Source organism: Nothoprocta perdicaria, unplaced genomic scaffold, assembly GCF_003342845.1.
Source record: "Nothoprocta perdicaria isolate Ctin4 unplaced genomic scaffold, notPer1 scaffold_22, whole genome shotgun sequence".
Classification (NCBI taxonomy): Eukaryota; Metazoa; Chordata; class Aves; order Tinamiformes; family Tinamidae; genus Nothoprocta; species Nothoprocta perdicaria.
Window position 1 is genome coordinate 5,542,168 of NW_020455415.1, and position 20,807 is coordinate 5,562,974.

Below are 20,807 nucleotides of genomic sequence, written 5' to 3' on the forward strand. Positions count from 1 at the left end.
GATTTGAATGTGCTCTTTTTGGAGAACAGAGCCTTTACTGACTGTCTCTTTTTCTGTTGTTTTTTATAGCTGATCAGTGGTGGTTCTATTGTAAGTGCTGAGGCAGTATGGGATCACGTCACCATGGCCAACCGGGAGTTGGCGTTTAAAGCAGGAGACGTTATCAAGGTCCTGGATGCTTCCAACAAGGACTGGTGGTGGGGTCAGATTGATGACGAAGAAGGATGGTTTCCCGCCAGCTTCGTGAGGGTGAGTGGCCTTCTTCTTTGTCCCATCGCGGTGTCTCATTGCCAGCATTGTTTGAATCGGTCAATGGACTGAAGAGGCGGTTTGGCCTGATAGTAAAAGGAGAGTCTTGCTCACCATATTTGCCACCACTTATGTTTTCTATCAGCAAAAGGAGAGGTTTCAAAGGAAATATGAAGGGGTAGAGGACAACCAGAGTGGGTACTGGCTCTGTACTATGCTCCTGTGGTCCAGAGGACAGATCCTTCTGTGCATCCTCCACATTTTGTGAGCTCTCTCCATAAACAACTCTTCCTTGGAAAGCCAAGCATCTGTTCTGCAGGCTTCGAATAGATGATTTTGGGCTGCCTAAAAGTTTATGCAGGCTACAGGAGACCTGCATTCCAGGGAACTTCCTTGGCTTCATGTAGCAGCGGGAGGTGTCAGCTCTCCTCCTTCCACAGACTACCTTGAGCTTTGGCTCTTCAGCCGTGTTTGATGTAGAATTAATTGACTAATTAATCCATGACCAGCTTTGATTATTTTTTAAGGGGACGAGGAGCGCATCCCTCGTGTTTGGTGTTGTGCTGGGGTAGGCTTTGCTGTGCCCTGGCAGCTCGGGTGGTGCTCCAGCCTCTCACAAATTAGTGTTCCAGCACATCATTTGTTATCTCACTGTGTCTTATGAGAGCAACGGCACAAGAAGATGCCCTCTTTGCTGCCATCAGCTCCTGCCATGATATTAGGACACCCTCAAGCCTTCCTTGAGGAGTCAAGACACCGGCATTGACCTTGTCTGCTTCCTTTTTCTCTCCCTTCTGTGAAGAGTGTGATAGGCGGGATCAGAGATTTAATTCCTTTTGAAGCTTAGGAGATACAGTTCAAAAATGAAGATTTCTTTTGCCTTGTAAAATTGTCTGAAAGACAACTTTCCTTTGAACCTCCCGGGCAATTTGACAAGCTCGGTAGCACTGGAGGAGACTGTTTTCTGTGAAGCACACAGCAAAGACTATGCAGCATCCTAAAGCGGTGCAGTATTTGCCTTGGCTCTCTGCTTGTCTAGTTCTCCCTCAAATCCTTACCTGTTGAGACATTCCTGCATCAAGATCCCCCCTTTGCTTTTGCTGAACGTACACCACGTTGTTTGGAAAATAGCTCCTTCGATTAGAAAGAGGGACGAGTGAATCTCTGATGGGGCGAGTGAAGTTCTGGCCAGCAGTTTGCCTGCAGCCAGCCCACTCCCTGCTTGCCCTGTGCTGTGAAATCAGCTGCCAGTTGGGCTGTTGTGTTCTCCTCTCCTCTGCTGCCTGAGCTCACTTGCTTGCCTCTTCATTTCTATTCTGGCATATTCCTTTTTCTCCCCATCCCACTTTATTTACCAAGTAAGACTGAGTTCTTCTTGCCACGTGATGCCTGAAACCCCTCTCGAACTTGCAGGATGCTGCAACCAGGTTAGAGTCCTTCAGGTCCCACCAAGAACCATATAACTTGCAACCTTTTTGCTTTTCATTCCCCTCCATCTTACCCTGATCTGATCACTCTTGCCTAATTAAGTGGCTGTTTTTTTCTCTCCATGGTTGTACTCTTGAGCCCTTTTGAAGATGATAGCAGAGAACTGCCTGAGTTAGGAATTTCTGCTTGCTTAAGAACAATATTTTGCTTCCCTGTATGTCTATATTTTCCTTATGGGAGTACAGGGGGAAAACAGCGGGACAAGTTGCCTAACAGAGGACCAAAACAGGGAAATGAGCCCTGGAGCCCTATTCGCATAGGAAGAGACAGAGCAGAGCTGAGATCTCTAAAGCTAAGCATGCTTAATTTAAGGGCATTGTAAGGGTGCAGGTTTCATAGGTACTAACAGGGTTGCAATACAAGATCTCTGCAAAGTTCCTTCCCCCTGGAAGTTGTTTGGATCTCTTCAGAGAGCAAAGCTGGCCTGAAAAACCAAGCTTGTGCTGCGGTGTCTGACGCCTCTTGCTTTGCAGCCAGATCACATGAAAATTGCTGGCAAAGATGTTGGCACTCGCAAAATCTCCTCGCAGGAACGATTCGCATCTGCAAGTGCAGAGGGAAAGAGAAACCTGCCGATTCCCTCAGCCTCTCTTTCTACACAAGCTGTTGCCCAAGGCCAACGTTATCTGCGTTGTAGCTGGAGCTCGGGGCTGAGGAACCTGGGAGAGATGAGAGTCGTGAACTTAGGGGAGCACGGGAACTTCCCAGGAGAAATTGGATGACATAGTGATGGTTTGCTGGGGGAAAAGAAAAGGCAAAATAGAGGATAAGTGAAATTTGGAGCTTAGTAAGCAATGGTGAATGATTTCCTTTAGGAAGCTGCTGTGCGCACAGAGAAAACAAGTTATGAAACTCGTAAATCATTAGAGAGGGATGGAAGACCAGAAGCCTTAAGGTGGATAATGAAGGAGCTAAGTTTTAAACAGATTAAGATATCTACCTTATATCTCAGTGTCTATTGTCAAGTGAACATGCCGGGCAGCCACTTAGAAGTACTCCTGCAGGACACGAAGGTCAACCTTGGTGTTTTGGAGTGTCCTACAGCTGGAAGGATAGGAGGAGGGGGGCATGGTCACAAGGGCAGCAGGGATTTTTGCAAAGGATTTTGTGTGCTTGTAATTTCATGTGCAGGGCAGGGAATTGCTTGGTGCTCTCCTTGCCGAGGATGAACTCTTCATGAACAGCGTAGCCCTGGGCTGTCTTTATGTGATGCTCTGCAAATGAGTTCTTGCATAGCAGCATGTCCATGCTCACAGGCGAGCTCCAAATATTAGGAGGAAATCCGTATATTATTTAGCTCTCCAGAGCTGCACCCTGGTCAGCTGTCATCCTTTAGGGTCTCCTTAAAGAAAACAAAGAAAATGATCTTAGAGCAGCGTTTCTGATTGTGGAGCCCAGGATCGCATCTCTAGGGTGACTCAGGTGTGATGCAAGTGCTGCTAGAAAACTGGATCTAGGAGGCGGGAAAAAAATCTAAAAACGAAAATTCACTGCTTTTTATTATTGAGAGATCTTACCCTAGGGCAGCAGCAGCAGAATGCACCCATCTTGGGGAAAGAAGGAGATTAATTTTGTTATACAGCTGCCCTTAATCTTTTTGGATGCCAGAAGACCGAAAAATTCCAAAATGTATTTCCTGTTGCCTCAGCAGTGGTCTCTCTGTCTCATGTTTACAAGCTAAGCTAAGGAGCAAATTTGGGGTAGAGAAGGCTCCACTGCAGCTTCCCATTCTCTCAGCGCCCAGGTGACATTTCCCAGGGAAAACAGGGCCAGCACCTGAGCAGGACTCACCTGCCGGGCACCTGAATTGCTCCCTGCCCTGCAGCGCCTGCGTGTTTGCAGTGTCCGTGCATCCATTGCAGGACTCCAGCTGCCATCCCCTGCTCTGTGCTGTGCCTGTGGCCTGCCCATGGGAGGTGGCGGGTGACAGGGGCCACCGCTGGCGCTGCCTTCGGCACCCCTAGCCTTCCTGCCTGCTGCCAATTCCAGCTCCTCTCGGATGTGGTGGGATGCAGCACCCCTCCTTAAGGATCTGTACTGTTAACCTGGCATGTTGCTTAGTGGTGAACCAGCATCCATGGACAACACGTTCCCTGCTGGTTTCACTCTTGCAAGTCTCCGTTGGAAGGAGATTAAGTGAAGGCTGGTAAGATGTTTTCCTCAACACCCGCTTGAGTGAAATGTCCTCCATACAGAGCGGATGTGTTCAGCATTCTAAATATATAGCAATTATAGGTCAGCTAATGTTGGCACGATGCCACATGGTGGTTTTTATGCACCATTTGGGTAAAGCTGCAAATTGATAGATCACATTTATACGGCTTTTACATAAAACACAGCGAGCATTAACTAGCGCAATGAAACGATCGGCTCTCCCCAGCTCCTGGATCTGGGTCCGTAGGCAAGAGGGGCTCTTTGTATTTGGCTCTTAGCTTTTTTACTGCCTCTGCAAATTATGGTGTTTTGCAGGAGCCAGCCGTGGCTTCCCAACTGGGGCTGAGCTAGGAAAGAGGCTACAAGGCTCATGATGAGGCTCTTCTCCAACCACCTTTTGGGGCACAGTGTCACTTAGCGCCCATGTTACTCAACTTGATTTTTTTCCCATAGCTTTTGCTGTCTCCTTTAACGAAACCCTAATATGAAGAGCTTGAAATGATTTTCTAATGGCATTTTGTCAGGGTAGGCTCTGTTTCTTTCCGTGTGCCAGACCTTTAGAGGGTGTGGGGGAGACTGTATCATCTCAGTGCCAGTGTTTTTTTGCATTGCTGAGGTGTTAAAAAAGGCACAGAAGGCGGATTTGTATTGTAGGATTGTTGATTGTTGCTAAAAAAATGTATTTTTTTGTGTACAAAAAAAGAAGAGGTTGGATGCAAAGCTGTCCAAGCCCTATTCCTTTGGACAGGAACCTGGAGAGTGGCAGAGCTGACAAACTTTTGGGAGCTTAATTCCCATTGCCTTTCTGGGGAAGTCATCACAGACTGACAGCTGCCTGTCTTGAATAAGGAAAACTGGGGATAGGAGGCAAAACAGGAAAGAAAGGAGCGGAGTTTTGAAGCTGCTTTTCCCACACAGGCTTTGCTGTGCTGACAGAGGCAGCTCAGTGCACTTGTGGTCAGAGCACAGTGAAGTCCCCAAGCAAAGGAGATGGGTTTTGCCTTCGGTGCTGCCTTGACTCCTATCTGCAGCAACTCAAGCATTTTAGGCAGGAGGGTGTTTGCAAGAATCAAATAGGGACTGTGGAGTGGGCGAAAATAGTGACATTTGGAGTATTGTTTAGATGGACCGAATATGACATTTATAAGGTACTGGGGGAAAGTGGCATCACCCAGAGTTTGCCGTTTGCGCCTCGCTGTCGCCTCCAGCAGCCCGTGCCGGCAGTGTGCGCGAGCGGGCCGGCCAAGTGGAGAGCGTGTGGCTGGCGGAGCGGCCGCGGGTCGAAGGACACCGTTCCCGCTGCAGGACGCGCAACACTTCCTGGCGCCGAGGCGGCGCGGCCGCCTCTCCGCAGCAGGGTTTGGGAGCTGTACGAATGGAGCAGCTCAAGTTGTGAGAACAGCCCTACGGAGTCAGACCAAGGGTCCTCCAAGGCCAAGGATTGCCTGGGCTTGGCTACGAGAACAGGGCAGGCCCACTGTGATGTGTTAAGTCCACGTTAGAATTCTGCATGGCCTTTGTCATGCCCCTCTGCACCTTGCAGTCCGAGAACCCTGAAATTATTCATAAATAATGTAAGTGGTGAGGAACATAGTGCCTATTTTGTCATTTAAGTGCTTGGTCCAAAGCCAACTGTAGAGCTGGAATGGGAACTCCTCTTCGTGCAGCTCTGGTCCAAGTTTTCCCTGGAAAGATCTCCTGGAAGAATGACTCTCGATGGAGCTACTGAGCTCTGTGCAGCGAGGTGGATACATGTCCTTGAGTGAGAGTAGGGGCCTGGCCTGAGATTTGGGCTTGTTTTGTTAGAAGGTGGACTGTGTAAATTCTGAACTCCAGTGCTTATCTCTGACACGAAGTTAAAAGCCTGTGTACAGCAGCTACCCGTCAGGGTGATTTCAGCACCGCTTGAAAGAATTTCAGTAAAATAATGCAAGAGGAAACCAGTGATTCCCCTGCCAAAAATAAAAATAATATTTTTTTTTAAAAAAAGCAGACATTAACAGAATTTCAAGGTAAAGGTCAAAAAAAGCAGGATTGCTAAGCGCTGTAGCGGGATCACGCTTTCCAGTGGTTGAAGCTGGAGAGCACTGGATGTGAGAAGCATTTGGCTTCCTCGCGTAATGATGATGCCTTTGCATGTGTTTTTAATGAAAAACAGAAGCTCTCTGGATTGGAACAGCAACTTTTTCCACTTGGAAGTGTGAATTCTGACAGGAAAGAGCAAACATTTCATTAAGGATTAAAAAAGAAAGCAGGACTCCTGTGACTGAGCCCTCCTCTGAGCCAATTTCCAAAACTTCAGGATTCAGGCTTTCCAGGTTTTTCCCTTCCACTGTCATGAAGGTTAGCTTTGATATATTTTTAAAAATGAAAATAGATTTTTAAAAAAAAATATTCTGTGCTGTAAAGCTGCCTGAACTGTCACTTGGTAACAAGCTGCTGCAGTTGGCTCTTGGGAGGTGTTTCTGCAGAAACACCTTTTTGCAGAAGGACTGGGCAGATCTTCCTCACTTCCACCTGGCAAGACTGGAGGAATGGGTGTCCACCTTAGTGCTGCTTGACTTCCAACGCGCGCTCGGCTTGGATGAGTGATAATGTTGCCATGGGCCTGCATCCCTCTGAGCTCACAGATGCAGTTGTGCCATTCCCAGCCCACTTCCCACTCCGTGCGCAGTCCCGAGGTTTTTAGAGCCAAGCCCCCACTAAAATTTATGGCATTGATGGCAGAGAGTTGCTTCCCAAGAGCTTTGAACTAAAATGGTGGTGATATTGTTGAGCAAAATGCAGTCATTTGCAAGGGGGAAGAGTGTTGGGTGAAGAAGGCTTAGGGTTCTTTGCTTTACCAAGGTAGAAAAAAGCAGCCCTTGCTGATCAAGGGAGTGAAAATGGAGTTTGGGCTGAATAATGGGGAAAAGATTGAAAACTATGAGAATGGCAAACACAATGAGAAGGTTAGGTTAGCTCTGCCATTCATTTTCAATCTGTCCTCCCCTTTGCTTGGACATTTTGACATTTTACAGGTCGATCTGTTTTAAGCTTCAAGTCCTCCAGTATTTTGGTCTTTGACTGTTGAGAAGAAAACTTGATTCATTTACCACATTTATTTTAGATTAGTCTTTTTTGTGTACGAGCAGCTCTTGGTTCACTGCCCCTGACAGCCTCCAGCAGTCCGGTTATGCCTTCACATGATCACTTTTTATTTGGGACCAAAAGGGTTGTAAGTTAAAATGTCTTTGCAAATGACATAACCACTGAGGATGGTTATGCCAAAATAAAAATGGCTTTTTTGAAGCTGTAAGCTCCTCTAGCTGTCCTGGTGCATCAGTGTCCTCCTGAGAGCTGTTTTGGGAGCCACCCAAGCGAGGGGACACACTGGGGAAAAGTGGGCTGTGAAGTTGGGACTGTGATCCTGTGATCCTCCACTCAACTACCAAACCAGTCTCGAGGTAGTGCTCTCCTGACCCCTTTCCAACCTCTCCTTATTCCCTCTTCTCCTCACAGCTATGGGTGAACCAAGAGGACGGCGTGGAGGAAGGAACCAGCGAAGTGCAGAATGGCCATTTGGACCCAAGCGCCGACTGCCTCTGTCTCGGCAGGACCCTCCAGAACCGAGACCAGATGAGAGCCAATGTCATCAACGAAATCATGAGCACAGAGCGTCATTATATCAAGCACCTCAAGGACATTTGCGAGGTACGAGGCGGGCTGTGACGCGAGGGCCACACTGCTGGGTGGGTTGAGTGCCACTGCAGGACACAAGGTGGGCTGTGAAGAGCTTGCATGGAGGTGATGGGAGCAGGAGACACAGTGTGGTTACAATTAGCCTATATAATATAGGAGCATTATCTGTCTATATATATTGATACTTCTGAGTATTTTCTACTAGGTCTGTTAATTAGCTTTAGTTTGTATTAACAAAAATACAATTTTTGGATTTTTTTTCCCATACCTCTCTGACTGAAAAAATGATGAGGTTTTATCTTTCAAGCATTCCTCTTAATGAAATCTCATTGCCAACTATTGCTAGCTACTTTGGAACTCATGATTGAGGGAATTAGCTTGTAATTAAACAAATTGGTTAACTATTTCATCCCCATCTTCCACATCATGTTCGAGATTTCCCCTGCTTGAGATGGCTCCTCTTTGCGTCCAGTGAGCTGGACATCATCATCACAGTGGTGGAAGGGCAAGTGCAAGCGGGTGACCCAGGCCCCTGGATCCCTCATGTCCTCAACCCAGTTCTTTGCTATATTATGACTACCATCAGTCTGAGATGGTATCTTCAAAGCCTTGGTGTCTTGCAGCACAGGCTTAATGGCAACAAGTAAAGCCCCTGGCACTGCAAAGCTTCTCAAGTATGGAAGCATCTTGGTGTTCAGCTTGGGAACAGAGGAGCTTCGTTTCACTGTTTTTTTTCCGTCTGAGGTGTTTGCATTGAAGAAGCAAAGAGCTGGAGGAGCTTCTGCACGTACTCTTTCTTTGCCTGTTTAAGCTGTGTAAAAAAGAAAAAAAGCATCCCAGAACTTGCATTTGCCAGCCATGTCCCCAGGCTTTTGCCATGTTAGACTCTCAACAGGTGAAAAGAGAACATTGTTTGGCAGTGACAATGATTTTCAGCACCGAACGATATGCCCTGGATGTGAAGGAAATCTCTAGGGCTCTTACCTTGCTCTGTAGGATGCAAAATGGTATTGAGGGGCTCCAGCTGCCCTTGGGGATAGAGTCCTGGGAATGATTCAGCTGCCTCTCCTACCAAAGAAGGAAGAAGCTGCACGGGGCCTTCTCATCCACAAAATGTCAGGCTTCCCGTTGCTGGGGAAATCTCATTTTGCTCTGTGTAGTCAGAGCGATTTGTCCTGCCTGGAGAGGGCTCAGAGACAGCTGAGTTGTGGCCAGCTCTTTCTGCAATACTCCTGGGGCCGGGTCTGTGCAAAGGAGAAGGGTGACTGGAGCTGGAGCTCCCCTGGTCTTGGTGAACTGATGAGAGGCAGAAGTGTCATTGACGGGGGCAAATCCCCTCTACCCCTCAGCCCCTTGTTTTAAGGGCAGGCAGCTGCTTTATGATGAATTGCTGAGGATTACAGAGGAGTCCAGGTGGCGAAGGCTGGGCCTGATTTAGTGCTGCGTTTAGCACCGTGTAGCTGCCTCCTCAGTGCTGCGTGGCATAACAAGTCCTGCCGGCACCCAGGAGGACCTGGGGACAGTGGTAGTTATCGCAAGGCTGTAGCCCTGCTAGGTGATGAAGAGCCCTCAGATTGCTCCTTTTCTGCTTTCACATCCATGCTGGATGGTATATTATACACTGTGGTATTATTCATAATACTCATCGTACTAGCCCTGCCAAGGCTGGCGCTCCAAAGCTGGCTGGCACCAGAATAAAAATGACCTGTGCAAGCAGAGCTTTGCAAGGCTGCTGCCCATCACAGCATCCCTGCAGCCACCGCAGCTGCCAGCGCTGTGCCCTTCCTCAGGGATGCCCAGCATCCCGTTTTGTGAAGATTTGGGGCCAAAATGCCATCTTGTCTATGGCTGGTGTGCAGAGATATCCTTGTGGCCACCGTGAGTCCGAGAGCTGCACTCACCTTCCGGAGATGCCCCAAACACCTGGAGCTCCTGTGGCTGCAAAGGGCAGGGGCGGTGGGAGCGGCAGCGCGCAGCCTGGAGCGGGCGGCTGACTGGGCAGCGCCTGACGCAGGGTGACACGGGCAGGGCGGCGGTGACACTCCGGCCGGAGGCACCTTAGCAAGTGCCGGGGCGAAGGAGGTGACGTGAGCTGCGGCGGGAGGAGAGCCGTGTCCTTAGGCAGCCCAGCGCTGTCCAAACGGGAGCATCGTCGAAAAGGCAAGTTCTTCTCCAAGCTGGCTTGGAAATGGAAAGAAATTGGAATCTCATCCCCTCCTTTCCCTTTCTGTCAGTGAGACAAGGAAAAGGATGGGAGCCACTGCTCCTGACTTCCTGTGCCCACACTGGCTTGGAGAAAACTTAGTACTCATCCATCTACAAAAACTTTCCAACTTTGGAATGTGCCTTAGGGACTACATGGAAAAGTACTTTAAAGGGAGACGGTCTGACAGCTACTTTTAGGTATTCATTGAGCAAAAGCAGTCTCCAACATCTGCTCGTCAGTCAGGTATCCCTTCTCTGAGCAACTCTGATGGGAAGAGCAGGAGGAAGATGACATTGTTTTACGTAACAGAGGTAAATTTACTGGAAAAACTAGGCAGCCGCCTTCTAGCTGGCACTTGCAATGTTTTATATATAAATCTTTAGCCTCCCATTTACTCACTTGTGCTGGAAAGGACCTGTCCGCATGCACAGGCCAGGTGCAGGATGAGGCTTGGGAACTCCATGCATGCCCCTGTTTTTCCCAGTGGTTTGCTAGGTGTCCATGCAGCAACGTACTGCTCCAGTCTCTCAGAAATGCATGACTTGGATGAAGTGATGAACCAGCGTGGAGAGGACGGGGAACGTTCAAGACAGTGAGTGGTCTCAGGCAAGAGCAACCCCAAGGCTGAAGGATGTTCACATAAATCAGCCGTTGACTGGTCTCTCAGAGCAGGGCAGGCAGGAAGGGAAGCTGGTTTTCAGCACCAGAGCTGGGGTCTGAGAGCCTGACCTTGCCAGGTGAGCGAGCCCATGTGGCTACTTCAGCTCTTTTGACATCAGCAGCTGATCCAGAAAAGCACTGCAATAAAGCACAATTTTTCCTTTATTCCTTGCTGGCTTGGACTGGATTTTTATGTGCCCTGCAACTGCCCTGCAAGCTGGGAAGCAGCCTGCTCCCATTCCTCCTGGCCTTGATAAATGAAAGTGGGAAACCCAGGAAAATGAGTCAGCAAGGAGCTCCCAAGGAAACCCTGAAAGCAGAGACCTACATTTGGCCAGTGTGAAAGGTACTGCATAACCCAGGCTTCCCCGCTGAAGGAGCAAGCCAGTTCATTAGATGTTGTCCTTTAGCTAAGCTGGACATTTCCGAGGTTGGCTCTTTGCCATGTTGGCCAAAGCTGCGTTTATCATTCATCTATGTGAAGTTCTCCCTCCCAGGAACCACATGGTGAGGCTGAAGGACGGTTTATTATAGCATTGCAATGGTTTGCATTGTCCCTCAGCAGCTGTGTGTCACCAGCTGGCTGCTCACTGTGTGACTAAGCATCTATAGTGCCCAAATATAGCCATCCAAGTGGGACCATCGACACTTTTTTCCTTATGTTTCTTCTCTCTCTCCATACATAAGAAAAGGCAAAGCCATCCCGTGATGTCCCCCGTGCTGTTGGCATTTCAGTCAAGAGACCACAGGCAGGAGGCCACTAAGACAGTAGATAGCGCTTGATACTTGGCCCGTGCAAAGTTTCTGGTTTGAAACGAGGAGGCCAAGTGCAGAGAGGTGAAGGGATGTGGCACACGGATGTGAGGCAGGGGCAGGAATACAGCCCAGCTGTCCTGAATCCATCCCGAGGCCACATGTGCTCATGGTCTGAATTCTTGGTAGTTTGGGTTAAAGCAGAGTGGTGAGTGTCTGGACCAGCTCCTGTTTGATGTCTGGCTAAGCTTTGCATCAGGACCAATCGTTAGGTGGATGAAGAAGGAGGATCTTTATACTGCTGCATTGAGCTGGGACTCAGAGGGCTGATTTTTTTTCCAGTTCCACCACAGATTCATTTTGTGACTTGGGAAGATTTCCTTAAACTTTCTGGATCCTAATTCCTCCTCTCTCTTTCACCATCCATCTCTCATGCCTCTAAACTCTGATGTTTGTACAGAACAGGACACAAAGCCTTTCTACCCAGTCCTGCTGAAGAAAGGAAGAGAAAGAAAGAAAGGCAAAAGCTGAGACAACAGGACTGAATTTCTGCCTCCTTTTACACTGCTTGGAATAGTGGATTTGGGGGATGCAAATGAGGAGCAGGAAGCCAAAGTTAAAATAATGCCGTGTACCTCTAGGTGGCATTAATCGGCAGCTCCCACCGCTAGCCCAGTGGCCAGGGAGCCCAGACGCTGGGGAGAGCTGGCGGCTCCGAGGAGCTGCCTTTCGGGAGCCATCAGTCAACTGCGGCCTGCGGGCAGAGCCAGGGGGGCTGCAGGCTGTGAGGGTTGAGGTGCCGAGGGCAACTCTCCCTTTGCAGAGTTGCAGCAGTAAAAGCACCCAGCTACATATACTGCTTTCTTCTCTAAAACAAGAGGTGTTTACCTTCTTGACACTCTCCTGGGATTGACAGAATTCAGGTTATGTTATGCCTTGCTCTTTCTTACTCCTTGCAGGGTTATTTAAAGCAGTGCCGGAAGAGGAGGGATATGTTCAGTGATGAGCAGCTGAAGGTCATCTTTGGCAACATTGAAGATATCTACAGGTTCCAGATGGGTTTTGTCCGGGACTTGGAGAAACAGTACAACAATGAGGACCCCCACCTCAGTGAAATTGGACCATGTTTCCTGGAACATGTAAGTGCACTCGGCTTTTTTTTTCTTCTTTTTTTGATTTTTGGGGATGTTTCCATCACCCAGGCCCACCTTTTTTTGCTCTTCATAATACAACTTAAGCCCCCTTGTAGATTGAGAAAAACAGTAAGGCTGAAAGAGGTAAGGGAGTCGCAAGGAGCTTAAAGAGATCTTGCTCACCTATAAATTTGTCTTCCTAGGAGAGAAGCTGATCCAAAAGCAAAGCAGTATTTTTCTAGAAAATTTAGAAAAAGAGCAGAGGGCTTTTCACCTAGCATTTTCCAAAGAACTGGGTTTACCACTAAAAACTGTGGACTGTCAGGGGCTTGCTAGCAGGAGAGCAAGGCAAAGGCTCAGGCTGTTCGTCCTGGCTAGGAGATGCGTTTGCAGGGTGGGAGCCTCGCGGCTGCAGCTCCCAGTGACGCCGGTTGGAAGGAGCCACTCGGTGCCTCGGGCTGGTGGCAGCAAATCCTTGGATGTATGCAAAGATGCAAACCAAAGGCATTTTCACTGACAATGCAGTTAGTCCTGGAAGCTTTTACCCACCCGTCTTGCCATTATATAAACCAGGAGATGATGAACTGGCTGGTGTTTAAGTATGTCACAAAATGTCAAAAAAATTAGAGGCCTTTTTTTTTAACTTTCTTTTAGAGAAAATCCTTTTCTCTCCCTTTTTTCCCCTCCCTTTAAGGAGACTAAAGTGCCGTACCAGAGCTTATGTACAAGGTGCTCCAGCCCAGGATGCAGCTCCCATAATGTCTTACCTTGTTCCTTATCACCAGGCCGAGCTAACCATATTCACTTACTGCAGAAGAAATTACTGATTAGTCCCGAATTAGAGAAATTAGTCCGAAACCTTCAGCAGGGCAGCCCTGGAAAGGTTTGCAGCTGCTCTTAAGCATCACTGCTCTCCTAATTGGAAAGCAGCATTATTTTTGAGAAATTACATGATGGCATTAGCATCGCTCTGTGTATCTTTAGTGCGAGGTGCTCGAGGGAGCGGGGAGCAATGCACGGAAATAGTAATTCCCCTGGCCAGAAATTAAGCAGAATCGCGCCACGCGACGAGGAATGAAATGCCTCGTGGCCACGGTGGTGAGGGCTGTGCCCCATGCTGAGGCTCAGGCCGTGCTGGCCTCCCTTGAACTCACATGCTCTGGGTGTCTTTTCTTTTTGTTTATTTTCTTTTTTAAGAAGATGGAAATTATAACTAGCATGTGGCAAAGCAGTGATGTGCTGGGGGGACAGCATCTTATCCCACAGCACATCCTGGGCATGGGGTACCCCATGCCTCATCTGATCTGTTGTCATTCCCATGGGGTTGAAAACCAACTAATGAATTCCCAATAAAGTCTCCCTGTATAAGTGTTTGGGAAGCTGAGAGAAGAATACTCAGATTTGGTTATTTGGATCTGTAAAGCATTTTGTTGCTCAGAGACTGGAGTAAGAGAGAGGTGCTCAGCACATGGCACGCAGTCAGGCACAGGCTTCCCTATCCCCAGAAAAGTGAAATATCTGAGAACTAGGAATTGCTGGTCAAGTATATTTAAAGGATTGGGCTTCACTTTCCAAGGCCTGGCTGCTTGGTGAGCCCTAGATAAACCAGGCCTGAATTAGGGGGTGACCAGTTGCCATCCATGGTCAATGGAGGCAGAAAAGAGAGATCCCACCAAGGCCACGCCCAGACCGCTTGTTAGACCAAGTGCAAATGATGGCTGGGCACATATGGGCCAATGTGTTTCTCTTGGGACTTTTTTTCCACCTTGGGTGTTTTGTGGCCATATAACCATAGGCAAATCTACACAGGGTCGGCCAAGTCGACCCCGCAGAACAGGTCCCACAACAGATGGTTGCATGTTGGCCATGCTTGTCTGACGTGTGCTCCTCTCTGTGTGCATCCCTCCTCCTGTCTCCCACAGCAAGACGGGTTCTGGATCTATTCGGAGTACTGTAACAATCACTTGGATGCCTGCATGGAGCTTTCCAAGCTGATGAAGGATGGCAGGTACCAGCATTTCTTCGAAGCGTGCCGTCTGTTGCAGCAGATGATTGATATTGCCATAGATGGTTTCCTTCTGACGCCGGTGCAGAAGATCTGCAAATACCCCTTGCAGCTAGCAGAGTTGCTGAAGTACACGGCACAGGACCACAGGTACTGCAACGCTCGGCTTCTCCCAGGCAGTTTTGCTCACTGCTTCTTTCTGTTGCCCCATGCCCAGCAGTTGGGCATGGCCCGTAACTCCCAAGATGAAAACGCTTAGATTTGGGGAGATTTTTGAATTTTGTTTAACTCCATTGATGCTTTTGCCATTATATTTGGTTCTGAGGGGCACCTGACAATTTAATTTCAATTTCCTAAAACTTCCAGGATCTCTTTTGCTTATGGTGAGGGCCATCAACCTGATTCGCTGACCTGGTGTAGATCAAGACCTAGGAAATCATTTCTTCTAAAACAAAAAAATCTGAAAGAACAGATTTTCCTCTGCCCTGCCAATTTGTTTTCTTCTACTAAAACCCACTCAAAGGAAGATGGTTCAGAGAAAGAAAAAGACCATAAATATTTCAGAAATTTCTGATTCTATTTCTCTCTTCACTGCATGGCCAAATAAAACCTGGAGGTGGCTCATAGGATCATAAGGGCACTTGAAACCAGCTCTAGGATCCCAAATTTTTGTGGCTTAATTTCCCTACCAGCCCATCACAGGCTAGAGTAAGTATTAGGCACTCAGATTAAGATGAGAATGCAGACAATGCCATTTTGAAAAAAAAAATCAAATGAACCATTTACAGATTAAGACATAACTCAGAAAGGACCAAGATGAAAGCAAGTGTGTTAGCATCATCTGAGATAGGACATTATATTCTTTTTCTCTTTTTTTCCACCTCTGCATCCTCTCTGTACCAGTTCAGACAGCAGAGCTGAGAGCAGGAATCTGATCACCCTCTCCTGAGGGTGCATTCTTATTGGCAAGAGCCCAGGCTTGCATTGTGATTGAGCACTAGGAAGAAGTCATTGCATCCCAAATATAATTGACAAACAATTAATTTACCTTAATTTCATAGTTAATACTATCCTACTATTAAATCACGGGCCAAAATGCTTTGCTTCTATTACTTTTCTTCTAAGTTTTCGCCAGCTCAGCCACAGACATGAGCTAGGAACACAAGAGGTTCAGTCCCAGCTCCTGCTTCATTACTGTGTGAAAGAAAACATGGGATTTCTCTTCAGCCAGAACATGAGAATTAATGAATTAGCATTGCCAAGATAAAGCCAGCATGACTGGCAGCGGCCCGCTCGGTGCGGAGGCGACCGGGGGGTGTTTTTCACAGCCCCACTCCGCTGAATTGCTCATTGTTTTGGGAGGGGCTCATTTGAATTTTTCACAAAGCCACATCTGTTCACCTCCTGAAGACTCACAGCAGCGTAATATAAATTAAATATCTGAAGGTCGTAAGTGCAGCTTGCTAGCGTCCCCAGTGTCCCCTCTGCAGGTGTTGAGGCAAGAGCTGCATGCCCGTGGGAGGCGGGATGGTGGAGACTCCACCCATGGGTGCCACCATGGCTGGCATGGGCAGAGCTGCCAAGGGGGTTATTGGTGACTCTCTAAGCCCTACACCTTTCCCTACCTCTGCAGAACCGTCCTGATCTCATGGATATTGCAAAGGTCAGATGAATGTGTCTCCAGCATAGCACAGAGTCCTCTGTTTCTTCATTGTGCATCATTGTTTATAAGCCAGATATCCCAATCTCTATTACCTTGATGTTTTCTTTTTTAAGACTAGCCCTATTTTTTTTTTTGAATTTGTAGTTTATTTGATTTTTTTAACCTCAACTTGAATTGGACATAAGGTATGATTAAAATCTGAGAAAGGATCTCAAGATTTCATCCAAAAAAGGATGGACAAATAGCAGATAATATTTAGTTGTATGTTGCATTACGATTATTTAATATTGTTTCTGTATAACATGGGGAAATGGATGCAGGGATTCACTCTAGTTCACCCCTGTTTTAACGGTCACCAGTGCAATCCTTAGCAATAATCAATGAAGCCATTCCCCCAGCAGCTGCCCAATAGCTCACTTTTTCTCATTAGTCAGCAGTCAATATCAACCCTTAAGTTAACAATAAATTATGGTGGCATTACGGCAGCGGGCCCTGTCTGTCTTTCCAATTGAAATGAACATTAAGGTTCTTTGGAATGGAAAAGCAAGCACGGGGTGGAAATCAATAACATTGATTTCAGCATCACTTTTTGAAAAGACTGATCATCATCTTCGCTGGCTCTGGCAGGAAACTATTTTCACTCTGTGTTATTAGACTCACACGCCTGTCTGGGGTGAAAAAAAAAAAAAAAGAGAGAATTACTTTGATTTGCTCACCTGAAGTCTGCAGTGAGTGAGAGCAAATGCCACAGGATAAATGCTTGGTGATACTACTGGAATCACCTTATGGTTTGGAAGGGACCTAACATCTTAAAGACTGTGAGATCATTTACTAGTAGTGTTTCCATTGGTGGTTTTATTGGTTCCTTGTGGTCAAGCTGGGCAGAGTGTATTGGGGGTGTGAGATTTCACTGTAGTGGCTGGTTCTTCTGCCCTTCTAGCTACGCTGGCAAATGTAGGCAGACAGTGGGGCCAGGGAAGCCTGTGGCTTGGCCATACAAGAATAGACTAAGAGTCTACTCTTAAGTAGTCTACAAGAGTAGACTAAGATGAGGCCTTGATACCCCTGAAGTTCTATAGGCTATACTAGTAGAAGCCAGACCAAACTGAGTTGGACTCTCCTGATGGAAACCAAGGACTTGGCCCACTTGTGTGCCATACACACACACAGCTTCAGTTTTAAGCAACTGACCTTTTGGGATAATGAGGAAGGTTATTGCTGGTGGAAAAGATACAACATCAGAGGAGCAAGTGGCAGGCAATCCTGCCTGCATTTCCATGTAAAAGGTGGTGAGATGACATCATTGCTAAGGATAGACTCCTGTACATCTCCAGTGCATCTCAGGCTCATGGTCACATTCTCCTTTCTGTGTTTGACAGTGACTACAGGTATGTGGCTGCCGCACTCGCAGTCATGAGGAATGTGACTCAACAGATCAACGAGCGGAAGAGGAGGCTGGAGAACATCGACAAGATAGCGCAGTGGCAGGCCTCTGTCCTGGACTGGGAGGTAACGTACCCACTGTGTCCTCCTTTGCTGCTATAGGCCTGCAAAAAAAGTAAATTCGATGCACTTTTTATGAATCATCCTAGAAGATGTAACTTGTTTCACATGACCTGCGTGGGGTATGTGTTGGAGAATATCCCAGCATCAGGATTAAGCTTAGAACAGAGATGATGACATATTGACCATTGATCTTGGGGATGGTGTTTAAGATGTAGAACACTAGTGGTGCTCTGAAGGTTGTTTAAGCTCAATTTCTCATTTCCCTGATACAAATTTGGAGTAAGTCTGGTGATTGCAGTGTCGTCGTATTGTGACATCTGAATCAACCTCTGGGCAGGTATTTGTCAGGTACCTCTTATAGAAAGAGGTAGCAGAAAACCATGGGAACTGTGACAGCTTAAGACAGTGGGGAAAACTCTCCTGGTGATGGCTTTATGGTTAGAAGCCAAAATATTAAGCTGAAGCTAGCAAAGCTATTTACACATTTAAAGTGAGTAGTCATATAAAGAGGTTTTTGAACCAAGCCTTTAGTCATGGTATGATCAATGAACTGAGAAGTAAAGGCAAGGCAAAGTCAGCAGCCTCACTACGAGGCCTCTAGTCTGCTGTGCTATTTTGTTTTGTTTATTTTTTAGTCCAAAACACACTTTTGTTCTCCTTTTCTTTTCCTCCCTGAATTTTTAAATTGGTGTATGGATGTGACTTGTAAGTAGGGATTTTGAATTGAACCAAAGTCTGATTTCTGCAAATCCCCTTCTATTTTAAATCAAGCCATGTGTTTAGCAAGTAGATTCATATAGCAGTGGAATGACTTCCCTTCTCTTTACAGTTATGAAGGTCTGGAATAACTCAACATTAAAGTCAATGGGACCAAACTATGAAAATGAATGTATAGGGCCGATTGTTAAACTTTTAATAGTTTTTTTCTTTTACCAAGAATAGATGTAGGAAGGCTTGGAGGAGGAGAAAGGCAGGTGCATCTCCTTCCAAATGTGTTTTATTAGTTATATTGCTCTCAGGAGGGTGACATTAAGCTTTGGCTCTCTGGATAAAGTGCATAAACGCGGCGATCGTTGGTTCTTGTATTCTGAGTGACGGATAGAGCAGGGAACGCAGATGGTTTCCCTGATTGTTTTATTGTTGCTCACCGGGAAGAAAGCACGCTCTGATCCTGACACACAGACTCGTTTTCGGAAGGAGAAAACGGCTCCCAAGGTGGCACGAGGGCCATCAGGTCTATGTTGAGCCTTCGCTGCGCTCTGCGTGATGAGCGGCTGGGGGTCCTTTGTAAGAAACGCCAGGACCGTCACTGAGATGAATAAATCTAGATTAAGGACAGATCAATTCCAAGTCAATTAATATTCATGTGTGAGTGGAAGGCCAAGGTGACCTCCATATAGGATCTATGGTATAGTAGTTTCTTTTTCACTTCCATTAGCACAGTTGATTCATTTTTACTTATCCTTAATAATTCATTCCTGCTTAGCTGTACCCATTCTTTATTCCCATCCTGCCCTTAGGAACCTGCCAAATCCTACTTCCAAATCCTGCTTTCAGGGTTTGGGTTTTTTTTTCCCCCAGTTACTTCTCCATATTTTAAACACGTTATTGCAGCAATGTCCTGCTTTCCATCACACAACAGACACTGCTGTTGCTACTGCAGAGCTCCGATGGGAATCAGATCCTGCCCCCCTTCAAAGGAAAGCAGCTTTCTTGCCATTTTTACTTCTGTATTATGGATCAGGAAGAATCATAGGCTTGTGGTAAGAACGCTAGATTATGCGAGCTGATCCAGCAGAGGATTTTGCTGCTTGATTTTTGCCTCCGAAGTAACCTCTGAATCCTCAAATCCAGCCCCTGCATCACAGATGTCCGTGTAATGGCCAGGAAGATGAGGGGGGAAAAATACTCGCAAGTTAACTAAATTAAATTGAAAAAAAAAGAGAGTTGGAGAGATCAAAAGCGAGGCCAGATACTTAAATCTGCCCTAGATCTGTGCAGAGAGTCTTTGGCCTTGCAAGTCCAAGCTGCTAGCCTCCAAAATACCACTCGGCTGAGCCGAGCACCTGGAGTACAAGCTTCATAAAACCAGCTAGAGAGGATCCCTATTTTCCACCTAATGGTTTGCCACAGCCTGTTGCATTACTTAGGCTATTTCAAGAGAAGACCAAGGGGAAATGTTTAATTTTGTTGAAATGTTTCTATGTTTTCCTTCCATATCTCTAGGCTATCGTTTTTGCCTTTCTGCTTGGAAATTGTGTTTTAATTTCTAAATTTATCTGTGTTTTCCAATGAGATCATAAAAAAATTTTTAAAAAGGGAAGAATTCAAACCAAGCAAAAATAGTGTTTAGTGAGTGAATATTTGAGATATTTGTGAATATTCAAGGCCAGGAAATAGAGTATGTCTACAGATACACTCATAAGGAGAGGATGTTATTTGGGATGCATACTTAATAGTGACCTGAAAATAAAATAAGATAGAAAGATGGTTTGTATTGCAAATGGGACCACGTAAGGGTGGCCTGACTGTAGCAGTAGCTGATAGCTGCTGTGGCAGCCAGGGCATGAAGTCTGAGGAATTACTGGCAATTTTGGCAGCCTTGTGCGAGTCATGACTGAGCAAAATCTGAAGGGAAGATGCTGAGCGCTCTGGCTGCCGTAAATCAGACATGATCCCAATCGCTTTGAAGTGCAGGTCCTGCAGAGCTTGCAGGAACGTGGTCCTGACTGAAAAGCCTGGCTTGGACTGATGCCACGTGTGACTCATTTTTTTTCTTGCTTTTGCAACCTGAATTTCCAAGATGTAAAGAGCCCTGGAGAGGTGCTGGCCCTGCCTGCCCCCAGTTCCCTGCGGTTGCTCGTGGCTCAGAGGAGAGGATTTTCACCACCTCCCGCAGGGACCTCCCAAGCTCCAGGAGCTCTCCTTGTTGTGGAGTGGTTCTTGGTGTCCAGCCTGTGTGTTCCTTCACTCTGCATTGTCCCCTCGTCCATGGTTGCCTACCCTCAGATCAAAGCAGTGACATTTAGTGGCCAAGCTGGCACACAAGGTTAGTTGGAGCCACCTCAGAGCAAAGTCTCCCCTGGATCAGAATCCACTGTCCTCCCGTTCAGCCCAAGATGGCCTGGAGGAGGGAGGCAAAGTGGCCAGCACTCTTTGCCTATGGTGGCCATCCACGGGATGGGCATCGCTGCAGGACCCTGGGCCAGTTGAGGGGATGCTGACACAGGGGAGAGCCCAGCTCATCAGCCATGGGGAAAGCTTAAGCTGCTCCTCCAAAGCTTTAAACAAACGGCATTGCTTTATGTA

The 20,807-nt window shown here is 47.0% G+C and overlaps 1 protein-coding gene across 2 annotated transcripts in view; it reads left to right on the top strand.

Annotated features, from left to right (window-relative positions):
* Positions 1-71: 71 nt before the first annotated feature.
* The window catches only part of ARHGEF9 (Cdc42 guanine nucleotide exchange factor 9), a 48,277-nt gene continuing 27,541 nt past the window's right edge, over positions 72-20,807 (top strand). For both annotated transcript variants that reach the window (XM_026039083.1, XM_026039082.1), the window contains exons 1-5: positions 72-249; positions 7,393-7,584; positions 12,151-12,330; positions 14,247-14,479; positions 17,372-17,501. In XM_026039083.1, the coding sequence (XP_025894868.1) occupies positions 124-249; positions 7,393-7,584; positions 12,151-12,330; positions 14,247-14,479; positions 17,372-17,501 (861 nt within the window). In that variant the 5' untranslated portion in view covers positions 72-123. The remainder of the gene's footprint in view (positions 250-7,392; positions 7,585-12,150; positions 12,331-14,246; positions 14,480-17,371; positions 17,502-20,807) is intronic.